The sequence below is a fragment of the Pelophylax lessonae genome, assembly GCF_965119305.1.
Source record: "Pelophylax lessonae genome assembly, chromosome: 4".
NCBI classification, from domain to species: Eukaryota; Metazoa; Chordata; class Amphibia; order Anura; family Ranidae; genus Pelophylax; species Pelophylax lessonae.
The window spans coordinates 445954377-445967247 of NC_138771.1; the positions used below are offsets into that span (position 1 = coordinate 445954377).

Sequence of the window (12871 nt, forward strand, 5' to 3'; positions counted from 1 at the left end):
GTCGATGGATCCATAGCGAAAACTTTTATTGTTTCTACAAAAGTTGTTACGTGTATGGTAAAATTGAAACAAAAATAATATTCTGACTCGTATTGTGCGTGTTATCAAACGATCATTATGATCATGAAAACGATTATGTGAAAGAGTTTATTCTGTAAGTTAGTGGCCAATTCGCTTTCGACTGACGAATAATCGTTCAGTCTGCAAACGGCCGAAATTCTGCGCGTGTATGGCCAGCTTAACTCTCCATAGGATTGAGGCATCGTTCAAACAATGCAGTGACTGGCAGTTTTCTGCACTGGAAGAATGCCAGTGATCACTAGCGCACATAGAAAGCAATTGTTTTCTATGTGTTCTGTTTGTGCTGCATTGCAGCCTGGAAATGCAGTACAGAAAGCTGCAATAAAATGTAGATATGCTGCATTTTATCACAGCACACAGGTAGGCAGTGCAACAATATGAAGTGTCAGTTTGTGCACTTCAAATAAAGTTGACAAAGAAAAGGAATTGTGTGTTGCACTGAACACACCTCACGCCGTCCTGTCACTGCAGCCAAAAACTTACAGCTACCTGCACAGGAGTGTTTTGGCAGAGAGAACAGGCCCTGAAGGTAAAATGCACAGCCCATCTGCGGGCCTGGCTCAGAAAATTTTGAGAGGCCTCATCAGGGATTATATCAATAGACTGAGGACAGGGGAGTTGTGGAGAAACTGGAGAAGGGCTGGGGACAGGGAATGCTCCAATATGAGTGTGACTGCACCAAACGTGCAGTTACACTCTAAAGCGTATTATAAATATAAAATGTATTTCTTTTTGGATAGGGAAGGATTATTATTATTATTATTATTATTATTATACAGGATTTATATAGCGCCAACAGTTTGCGCAGCGCTTTACAATATGAGGGAAGACATTACAATTCAATACAGGAGGAATTGGATGGCCCTGCTTACAGTAAGCTCTAATGATCAGGGCCCTCTAGTTCCTCCTGTATTGAATTGTATTGTAACTGTATTGTCTTCCCTCACATTGTAAAGCGCTGCGCAAACTGTTTTTAAAACCCCATTTAAGTTTTTATTGCTGTATATGTCCCAGCTGGGTAGAGTAGGAATTTTTATATGTCCTAGTGACCTTTCACTGGGACAGAAAATGGCAGGAAATGCTAAATATTACAGTTATCATCAAAATATGAAGTGAGGGTAAATCCTTGTTCACACTTGACTACATTTCTAAGGCTCCTATAGTGTTAGTATGGATGTTAGACTCACATTAATGAGCTTTAGCATGGGCATTAGACTGGCGTTTTACGAGTGTTAATGACGAGTAAAAAAAACGCTCCCTAAACGCCCTATGTGTAGTTTTGAAGCGTTAGATGAGCATTAAGGCGTGTTACAACTGCTCCACAATGGAAAGTGACAGGAAATAAACTAATTTTATTGCCCTGTAACTGCACCGCAAATGCCTGCCAGAGCGTTTTTGAAGCATTACCATAGACTTGAATGGGAGGCATTGAAAGGCTTCAAACTGACTAAACATGAGGCTCAAATTGCAAGGCGAGGCTAGCGCTTCATTTTTTGATAATGTTAACAGCACTGTGTGTTGTCAATTTTATCATTTGCATTTGAGGGGCGTTTTTAACACCCTCCAAACACCTGCTTTTAATGCCAGTGTGAATTTAGCCTTAGAGAGGAACCCCTCTAAATTCCTGTTGCATCCAAAGCACAAAATAAAACGGACAGGGATTTTAACCCTCTCCCTACTCCAGTGCCGGGACAAAGTAATCCAGTGCCAAGTGCGCCCCCCCCCCTTAGGTTTAGGGTCAAGATGCCCCCCCAATCCCTGCAATAAACCATTGCGCCCAGGGCAACCGTCCCTCCAGCCCATCCCTTGTCCCGGCCCTGCCCTACTCTATCCAAAAAGAAAAGAAATGTTTTGGCTACAAATACATATTAAGCCCCGGTTCACACTGTCACAATGCATGTGTATCACACAGGCATCTCACCCCATTCCAGTGCAAATCACATGCAATTTCATGGGGTGTGATTTGAGCCCATTCATATGAAGGGGTGCAGGCAGCTTTTATTTTGATCACACTCATGTAATCCGGTCCAAGCAAAACCACTGATTTGTGAGCTGCTTTTGCGGTGTCCTTACCGTTTAACCACTCTACTACCGCTCACAGTAATACTACTGCGGCAGAGTGGCTCGTTCCCGTCCAGCCACGTAGTATTAACGTGACTGGACTCCTCCCCTTCTGGGCGGCGCTTGCGCGCCGCCGGAGGCTCGCTCCCGCTGTTTTCATTCACAGCGGGAGTCGGGCCAGGGGAGGAGCAGCGGCGATCGCCGCTGCTCTTACCCGATCGTCGGGGATCGAGTCTGGAGATCCGCCCGCTGTGTGTAAACACAGCGGGCGGATCTCCATAGTGACAGGGAGTGACAGATCGGACTGTTCAGCATAGCTGGACATCCGATCTGTCCATGAATCACATAGTCACCTCCCCCCCTACACGTCAGTAAGCACCAGGCATACATTAACCCCTCCCTCTCCAATAAAATTAACCCCTTCCCTGCCAGTGTCATTTTTACAGTAACAGTGCATATATATAGCACTGATTACTGCAGTAATGTCACTGGTACCCCCAAAAGTGTCAAAAATGTCAGTCAGGGGTCCGGTCTGTCCGCCGCAATGTCGCAGTCCCGCAAAAAAAATCGCAGATCGCCGCCATTACGCGTTAAAAAAAAAACACCAAAAATGACAGAAATCTTTCCCTTTGTTAGTAAACGCAATAACTTTTGCGCAAACCAATCAAAATACGCTTATTGCGATTTTTTTTACCAAACATATGTAGCATAAAACAAATTGGCCAAAAACTTTTAAAAAAATTGGTTTTTACATCTTTTTTGGGGGGAATTTCATATAAAAAAATGTGAAAAATATTGTTATTTTTTCAAAATAAACGCTCTTTTTTTGTTTATAGCGCAAAAAGTAAAAATCGCACAGGTGATCAAATACCACCAAAAGAAAGCTCTGTTTGTGGGAAAAAAAGGACGTAAATTTCGTTTGGGTACGGCGTCGCACGACCGCGCAATTGTCAGTTGAAGTCGCACAGCGCCGAATCGCAAAAAGTGGCCTGGACGGAAGACAGCAAAATCCTCCGGTTGTAAAGTGGTTAAAGCGGTAGTATCCCGCTTTTTGACACTTTTACCTACAGGCAAGTCTATAATAAGGCTTACCTGTAGGTACAATTAATATCTCCTAAACCGGCACGGTTTAGGAGATATTTGCAGTGCATGCAGCCGCTCACGCGAGCGGCGCATGCGCTCTGAAGGTCCGGGGGGACCTTCAGTTTTCCTTGCCGGGAGCATGCCGGAAAATCACTCCCGCGCGCATGCGCGGGAGTGACGTCATCGCGGCTCTGGCCAATCACAGCGCCGGAGCCGCCGAACCCGGAAGAGACGCCGAGGGATCATGGCGGCGCCCGCAGCGATGTCCGGGGGTCCGTGTCGGGGCTTCGTTCTAAGGTAAGTAATACATAATGAGCTAGTATGCGATGCATACTAGCTCATTATGCCTTTGTCTTGCAGGTTTTTTTTTTTTTTCGTTTTCGGGTTTACAAGCGCTTTAAATAACACCCGCAGCAGATCCCATTAGCAGAGTGCGATTGCTATACAGTGCGGGAACCTCACAGAAATTTCAGCGTATTGTGCATCGCATCAGTGTGAATTAGGGCTAAAGAAGGCATTTATTTATTAAAACGTGCCATGTAAAAAATCAAGTTATCACTGGCTCTCTGGTGCTTCTTCAGTTTCATCACAGGCAATCACAGGCTATTAGCCCTACATTATAAGCGGAGAAGGAGTGTGTGTGTATGTGTGTATTTTGCGTTGCACGACAAGGGTAGTTTTTTTTTATTCTTGTGCCCAGAGTTAAGCTTTACAATATTTGTTCTGGGTAGATTGGCCCTTGCAAAATTTTGCCATGTTCACACAATTTATACAATATATTTACTGTAAAATGTATTTTTATATATAAAAAAGTAGTATTATTACACTTAAAAAATATATTTAGATATATGTTCCACCCAAATGTAAATCAGCTTAGACTTGTCATTACATTATGCAGTGTATACACACGCACCACAAGCCACAGTCCAATAGATCTGAGATTCCTGGGTTTGGTGTAAGATTCGGTAGGGAGCCACACGTGCACTTGAGTCCAGTACGACATCCAGTGTCCCCACCAGCAGGCCTAAAGAAAAACAGTAAATAACAGGAGTTAATATGGGCGAAAAATGGTTTCAAAACAGAAGTTGTTTGTGAGTGCCATGTGACTGCTTGTGGTATCTCCGCCATGTGACAAGCCCAGAGATTATTTCTAGCTGTTGTGGCAACAATGGACCTAAAGAGGAACCTCCCCCACCTTGGTTAAACTAAATCTCAGCTCCTAAACAAAAACAGAGACCAGATTTGTCTTCCTTGCAGATTAACCACTTCTGGACCAGAAAGGTTTTACCCCCGATATGATACGGCACTGCCTTAATTTAACTGACAATTGTGCGGCCATGTGACCCTGTACCCAAAAAAGATTTATGTCCTTTTTTCCCCACAAATAGAGTTTTCTTTTGGTGTTATTTGATGACCTCTGCAGTTTTTATTTTTTGCGCTATAAACAAAAAAAAGGAGCGACAAAAAAAAAACACAATATATTTTACTTTCTGCTATAAAAAGCACAGCCAATAAAAAATTCTATTTTTTTTTTTTTTTTTTTTTATAATTTTAGGCCAATATCTATTCTGCTACATATTTTTGGGGAAAAAAATTATAAGTGTTCTAGCTTCTACAATCTAGGGGATAGATTTATGGCATTTTTATTTATTTTTTACTAGTAATGGCGGCAATCAGGGATTTTTAGCAGGATTGCGGCTGACAGTTCAGAGACTTGACACTTTTGAGGGGACCAGTGACATTACTACAGTAATCAGTGCTAAAAAAATATGCAGTTATTTTACTAATGACACTGGCAGGGAAGGGGGTTAACACCAGGGGCGATCAAAGGGTTAAGTGTGTCCCTATGGGTTGCTTTCTAACTGTGTTGTGGAAGGACTGACTAGAACACAGAGATCTGTATTCCTAAATAGCAGGAACACAAAATCCCTGTGTTCATCTCTGACAGAACAGCAGTCTGCCATGTTTAAATCAGCAGACCACCATTCTGTCGCTCTGAGAGAGACCGCGGGTGGCCCGCAGACATCACGTCTGCCGGACGCGCTGATTGGTGCACCCTCTGGCTCTAGTTGTGCTCCCACTGGCTAGTGCACGAAATGACATATAGGTATATGTACTACTGGTGGTTGGCAAGTGGTTAAATATGTAAACTCAAAATGTCATATTCTTGATATGTGGCTTCTGTACCCATTGTATGAGAAAGTATCCTGATCTCTTTGTATTGATTCCTTTGTGTGAAATTACTGGAGTTCCTGCCAGTCCCTTTGCTTTCCTGTTAAAAACTGACGACGCTAGGCAGGAGAGCACAGCATGGACAGTTCTCTAGCTGTGCTGGAAACTCAGCCTGCTCTACTCCAATGATCAGACTTGTCCTGACACACCTCCCCTGCACAGCCATTCACTGGGAAGATTAGTGTGCTGCTGTTACTCCTCCCCCAGCTCTTATGCATCTGAGAACAAAGGGAACAGGGTGATCACCTACAAAAAAAAAAAAAAAGTATTTATGTCTATACACAAATGTTTTGCCTTTCATTTCTATTTTAAACTGAATGGGTTGGTTTTACAAGTTGATCATTTACAATGACTTTAAAGTAGAAGTTCCCCTTAACACTAAAATCACTGCATCTACAGTAGGGGTGTCCAACCTTTTTTCAAAGAGGGCCAGATTTGATGAAGTGAACACGCGTTAGGGCCGACCATTTTGCCTGGCATTCTTTGGACCATTAAAATGAAATGCAAATTAACAATTTTATGCAAAGTTTATTGCAAATGGCATACTTTTCATTTCGTCACATGGATGACAAATCTAAACAGGTGTTAAATCACTCTGCCTTTCATATCTGAAGGCCAGATAAAAAAAAAAATTCCAGGAAGCTGAAATATATGTCAGGAACATTGTAAAGTACATTACATACAGTATTATTGGTAATAAAAGTTCTCTCAACTTTTAAGTTAAAAAAAATATGAACAGGAACATAACACCAAGTATACATGTTGTGTCCAAATATATTTAGAACTGATTTAGACCAACTGACATTAACTGAGATTTTCCAACTTATCCATCTCAATTTGGAGCATGCGTGCTCCCTAATCAGTCACACAAGGGTTAATCAAATATAAGCGCTATATGAAACCACCGATGATGATTAATGATGGCAGCAATAATAGTCATGAATGATGTCAATGTAGTAAAATAGAACATTTGAAAAGTTTTATTCAAAATCAGGTCCATGTATAAAACAGCAGTCCACCTTGTACAATGACCCCCCCCTGGATCTGCAATGGTGAAGCCAAAATAAGGGGTTAAAAACTCACAGCTTGGTGACCATCCAGTGTGTGTGAAGGCATAAAACCAGCCAGGAACAATGCAGCAGTGTGGACAGTTGTGCCTCCCTCGGGCTGTGAGGAGAGGATAACGGAATGCCTCAATCCTGGACAGGGAAGGGTGGAAAAGGGTCACACAATGCCCGGTATAGGAGGCAAGGAGGATCGCTGTCTGTGGCCGCTCCAATCACCCACGATGAGTGTCGACCAAGAAGGGGACCCAGGCGTCACGTCAGACTCTGGGGGGGGGTGAAGGACGACGAAAACGAGGCTTGAACCGCTATAGAGCCGCTGGTGGTGAGTGGCATGTGTGGTGGCCCAATGCATGGGAGCCAGGGTAGCGTGAGGAGTGCCTGCTTCCCGTGTGGTTGTCCCGACAACTTTTCAATGTTCTATTTACTACATTGACATCATTCATGACTATTATTGCTGCCATCAGTAATCATCATCAGTGGGTTCATATAGCGCTTATATGTGGTTAACCCTTGAGTAACTAATACTTTGGAACATCCCTCCAGGTGTGTTTTGTTCGCACACAGCTGCTACTTGACCCCCAGGTGTTATGCCAATTATCATGGAGAGGGCGCTGGTCCTGTCATACCAGCGCCGGATTTATTTGTGTTTTTTGGTGCTCCTTAATCAGGGAGTCCGAGGCCATTTTGAGCAAGGGATATAAAGCTGGCGGGGGCAGACGGTGGGTGTTAACAATAGTGAGAGACAAAAGAGGTGAATATTGAGCTCAACAATATTGCTCACAATAAAGTGCTAATGTGCATAAATATAATAGCCGATATGGGATCTAAGATTGCTAAAACCATTAATAGCATCAACTACAACAATGGATAAAAGCAAAATACCACTGTCTTCTCATCGGCAATTAAATATGACCAGGTACTTATAGGAAACTCCGATTATGGGACATCAGCTCCTTGCCTCAATGCGCATGCGCATCTCAACCCGGAAAGACGTCACCGCGTTCCGGCCACACGTGACTGAGAAAGTGGCTGAGATATTTCACTGCCGATGAGAAGACAGTGATAAAGATGGCTTGGAGCCTTTATGGATATCAATGCTGATTATGACCCCCTGTAATTAAGGGGTCATATTCCTCTGGTAAGAAGTACCTAATCAAAGCACTGGGTGAAGGTTTTGAGGTGAAGGTTTTAATCATTCCCACCAAGTCCACGCTGTTCACTTTGCTGAGAATATTCATCACTTTGAATTGAGCACTTTAAGGACTTTATCTATTTATTTATTTTTTACATACAAGCTGGTATTTTGCTTTTATCCATTGTTGTAGTTGATGCCATTAATGGTTTTAGCAATCTTAGATCCCATATCGGCTATTATATTTATGCACATTAGCACTTTATTGTGAGCAATATTGTTGAGCGCAATATTAACCCCTTTTGTCTCATATTTATCACATTTCACACGTTTTTTGTTGCTGCTTGCAGTGCGGAAGAGATTCCCACAAACTGCATACTCACCAATTTAATATTTATTAATTTTACAAAAGTCTATTTAGCACTTATCAGTGCAACATTACCAAATACTATCCACTTTGCGCAGTTCATTTTTGGTTAATTCACCAATTTTTCCTATGTTAACAATAGTGTATTAAAAAGTAACAGGAAAAAAATGGAATTGGATGCAGCGGGCCAGGATGGACCATCATTTTGAGTATAAGTCATTCAAAACAGTAGCATATATAAGAGCAGGGCTCAAAATTTTAAGTCCTGAGCTACTAGCCAGGCCTTAAGTGTTACTCGCCACCAGTTGCCCCACCCAACTCCTACCCTGTCCCGCCCCTAAACACACCTTGATAAATTATCTCATAGAATGACACTGTTAAATGTTTTTGCATTATTGCAGAAGTTATAAAAATAAATATTAATAACAACATTATCAGTGCCCATCAATGCAGCCTACCAGTGCCCATCAGTGCAGCAGCATCAATGAAGCTTATCAGTGCCCATCAGTGAAACCTCACCAGTGCCCATCAGTGCAGCCTCACCAGTGCCCATCAATGCAGCCTCACAAGCGCCCATCAATGCAGCCTCCCCTGTGTCCATCAATGCAGCCTCCCCTGTGCCTGTCAATGCAGCCTCCCCTGTGCCCGTCAATGCAACCTCACCCGTTCCCGTCAATGCAACCTCATCCATACCTGTCAATGCAACATCACCCATGCCCGCCAATGCAGCTTCATCCGAGCCCCTCAATGCAGCTTCATCCGAGCCCCTCAATGCAGCTTCATCCGAGCCCCTCAATGCAGCTTCATCCGAGCCCCTCAATGCAGCTTCACCCGTGCCCATCAATGCAGCTTCACACGTGCCCCTCAATGCAGCTTCAACCGTGCCCATCAATGCAGCTTTACCCGTGCCCTTCAATGCAGCTTTAAATGTGCCCTTCAATGCAGCTTCACCTGTTCCCTCCAATGCAGCTTTAACTGTGCCATCGATGCAGCTTTAACTGTGCCATCAATGCAGCTTTAACTGTGCCATCAATGCAGCTTTAACTGTGCCATCAATGCAGCTTTAACTGTGCCATCAATGCAGCTTTAACTGTGCCATCAATGCAGCTTTAACTGTGCCATCAATGCAGCTTTAACTGTGCCATCAATGCAGCTTTAATTGGGCCCAGTAATGCAGCTTCACTTGTGCCCGTCAATGCACTTACCAGTGCAGGGGAAGAGAGAGGAGAGGAAGAGGAAATCTGGCCGGATAATCACAAAGCACGATCATTCCGCTGTAACAGCTTTCATTGTAATTGCCGGGCGCTCGCAGACACACACAGTCCCGCCTCCTAGCCCGACTCCTTTGATAGACGTCACACGTCCCAGTTGGCCAGGTGTGCTGTCTATCAAAGAAGCCGGGCTAGGAGGCGGGACTGTGTGTGTCTGCGAGCGCCCGGCAATTACAATGAAAGCTGTTACAGCGGAACGATCGTGCTTTGTGATTATCCGGCCAGATTTCCTCTTCCTCTCCTCTCTCTTCCCCTGCACTGGTAAGAGCATTGATGGGCACGATCCCCGCTCTATGGTAATCCCGTCCATCGGCTTTCCTCTTCCCCCGAGCGGCACCCGGCCGGAGCAGCCCCACGCTCGCCCTAAATAATTTTCCACTCGCAAAATGCGAGTAGGCGATTGGAAAATTTGAGGGCTGATAAGAGGATGTATAAAATTAATGGTAAAAGAACTAATATGGCATACATGCAGTCCCGCGGCGTTGAAAGATCCAGAGATCCCAGGGGTCCTGAGCAGCGCTCAGGGATTCGCAAGGGCCACAACAATAGATTTTTCCAAATTACCTGTGGGGCCGGACTTTGGACATACCTGATCTACAGACATCCATAATCTAACACTAACCTATCTAGCCCAGTAAAGATGAAATCAGTATATATAACTTTTATGAAGCCATTCTGATCCAATCCGATCCCACACTGAGCTGTCAGCCGCGGCTTCGCTGTGGAGGTGGATGTAGATGATACAGCCGACAACAGAAGCCCCATAGTAGGTCTATGGGTGACATCACTCCCCATTCATTTCACAGCCATTGTGGGCTGTGTCCTCCGCAGAGCTTCGGCCGATGGAGACCAGATCGGCTTTAAAAAATAGTATGTATACAAGATTTCTTCTTTACAGGGTTAGATAAGTTAGTGTTAGATCATGGATGTCTGTAGATGCAGGTATTATGCTTAAGGGTGAACTTCCCCTTTTGGGTGGAGTTCCACTTTAAAGTGCAATTTCTGCTTTAAGGACTCGTTTCCCGCTCCTCTTGCACAATTGGCACTATTGAGGCGCGGGGGGGAAGCAGGTATCCAATTTTGACCGGTACCTGCTCCCACTTCTGTTTGGAATGGAAGTTCTCCTGCCCCCTGCAGTCTTCTGGGACACTGACAGGTCCCATAAGACTGCATCCATCAATCCAGGATGCGCCGCACGAGTGGGCACCCGGTTATGAAGCTGCAAGCTGACACAAGGGAGGAGGAGGGGTGGTTACTGATTATACATATTAAATTTTTTTTACACACACTATATTACCAAAAGTATTGGGACACCTGCCTTTACACGAACATGAACTTTAATGCCATTCCATTCTTCGTCCGTAGGGTTCAATATTGAGTTAGCCCACCCTTGCAGCTATAGCTTCAACTCTTCTAGGAAGGCTGTCCACGAGGTTTAGGTGTGTGTCTATAGGAATGTTTGACCATTCTTCCAGAAATACATTTGTGAGATCAGGCACTGATGTTGGGCGAGAAGGCCTGGCTCTAAGTCTCCGCTCTAATTCATCCCAAAGGTGTTTTAATGGGTTAAGGTCAGGATTCTGTGCAGGCCAGTCAACTTCCTCCACCCCAAACGCGCTCATCCATGTCTTTATGGACCTTGCTCTGTGCACTGGTGCACAATCATGTAGGAACAGGAAGGGGTCTTCCCCAAACTGTTCCTACAAAGTTGGGAGCATGAAATTGTCCAAAATGTCTTGGTATGCTGATTCCTTAAGAGTTCCCTCCACTGGAACTAAGAGGCCAGGCCCAACCCCTAAATAACAACACCACACAAAAATCCTCCAAATGATTTGGACCAGTGTACAAAAGCAAGTTCCATAAAGACATGGATGAGCGAGTTTGGGGTGGAGGAACTTGACTGGCCTGCACAGAGTCCTGACACCAACCCGATAGAACACCTTTGGGATGAATTAGAGTGGAGACTGCAAGCCAGCCTTCCTGTCCAACATCAGTCCCTTTCCTCACAAATGCGCTTCTGGAAGAATGGTCGAACATTCCCATAGACACACTAATAAAACTTGTGGACAGCCTTCCCAGAAGAGTTGAAGCTGTTATAGCTGCAAAGAGTGGGCCAACTCAATAATGAACCCAAAGGACTAAGACTAGGATGCCACTAAAGTTCATGTGGGTGTAAAGGCAGGCGTCCCAATACTTTTGGTAATATAGTGTGTGTGCGTATACATATATACACACACATTATATATATATATATATATATATATATATATATACATATATATATATATATATATATACACACACACACACACACACACACACATATACACACATACACACAGTATCTCACAAAATTGGGTACACCCCTCACATTTTTGTAAATATTTTTGTATATATTCTGGTGGGACGGAAGACCCGGGCGAGCCGCGTAAGGCGGCGGAAGAGGGGGGGGTGGAACGTCTCCTCTCGTTCCTTGCAATGTCAGCCGAGCGGCTTCTCAGCCGCATCAGTTGTCATTACAAGACAGCCGACCGTCGGCTATGGATGCTGGTACCGGGGTGATGCCTCTAGCTGCAGGCATCACTCCGGTACATGCAATTTCCCCAAATATCGGCAATATCAGTAACCTCCGGGGCCGATGATATATTGGAAAAGTGCATATCGGCCCTCGATATATCGGCCTTGCCGATAATGTCGATCCGTAGTTAAAAGGCTAATTGATGATTACAAAACCCTTGTGCAATTATGTTAGCACAGCTGGAAACTGTTGTGCTGATTAGAGAAGCTATAAAACTGGCCTACCTTTGAGCTAGTTGAGTATCTGGAACATCAGCATTTGTGGGTTCCATTATACTCTCAAAATGGTCAGAAAACAGAACTTTGTTCTGAAACTCAACAGTCTATTCTTATTCTGAGAAATGAAGGCTAGTCCATGTGAGAAAATGCCAAGATACTGCAGATTTCCTACAACGGTGTATATTACTCTCTTCAGAGAACAGCACAAACGGGCTCTAACCAGAAGAGAAAGAGAAGTGGGAGGTCCTGGTGAACAACAAAACAGGAGGACAAGTACATTAGAGTCTCTAGTTTGAGAAATAGACGCCTCAGAGGTCCTCAACTGGCATTAAATGGCAAAACGCCAGTCTCAACGTCCACAGTGAAGAGGCGACTCCGGGATGCTGGCCTTCTAGGCAGAGTGGCAAAGAAAAAGCTATATCTGAGACTGGCCAATAAAAAGGAAAAGATTAGGATGGGCAAAAGAACACAGACATTAGACAGAGGAAGATTGGAAAAAAGTGCTACGGACAGACGAATCTTGTAAGTGTAAGGTGTTTGGATCACACAGAAGAACATTTGTGAGACACAGAACAAGTGAACAGATGCTGGAGGAGTGCCTGACGCAATCTGTCAAGCAATGGTGGAGGTAACGTGATAGTTTGGGGCCAGTGCAGTCACCAGATCTTTGCAACTCATTTGATGAATAAAAGTGTGAGTTTTCGTGGAAAACATGAAATTGTCTGGGTGACCCCAAATTTTTGAATGGTAGTGTATCTCTGATGACGTCAGATAACGAAAT

General features: G+C 44.1%; 1 protein-coding gene across 2 annotated transcripts in view; it reads right to left on the reverse strand.

The window, feature by feature from the left end:
* The window catches only part of TBC1D9B (TBC1 domain family member 9B), a 147952-nt gene that overhangs the window by 120385 nt on the left and 14696 nt on the right, over nt 1–12871 (reverse strand). For both annotated transcript variants that reach the window (XM_082253132.1, XM_082253131.1), the window contains exon 2: nt 4139–4249. In XM_082253132.1, coding sequence (XP_082109258.1) covers nt 4139–4249 — 111 coding nt within the window. The remainder of the gene's footprint in view (nt 1–4138; nt 4250–12871) is intronic.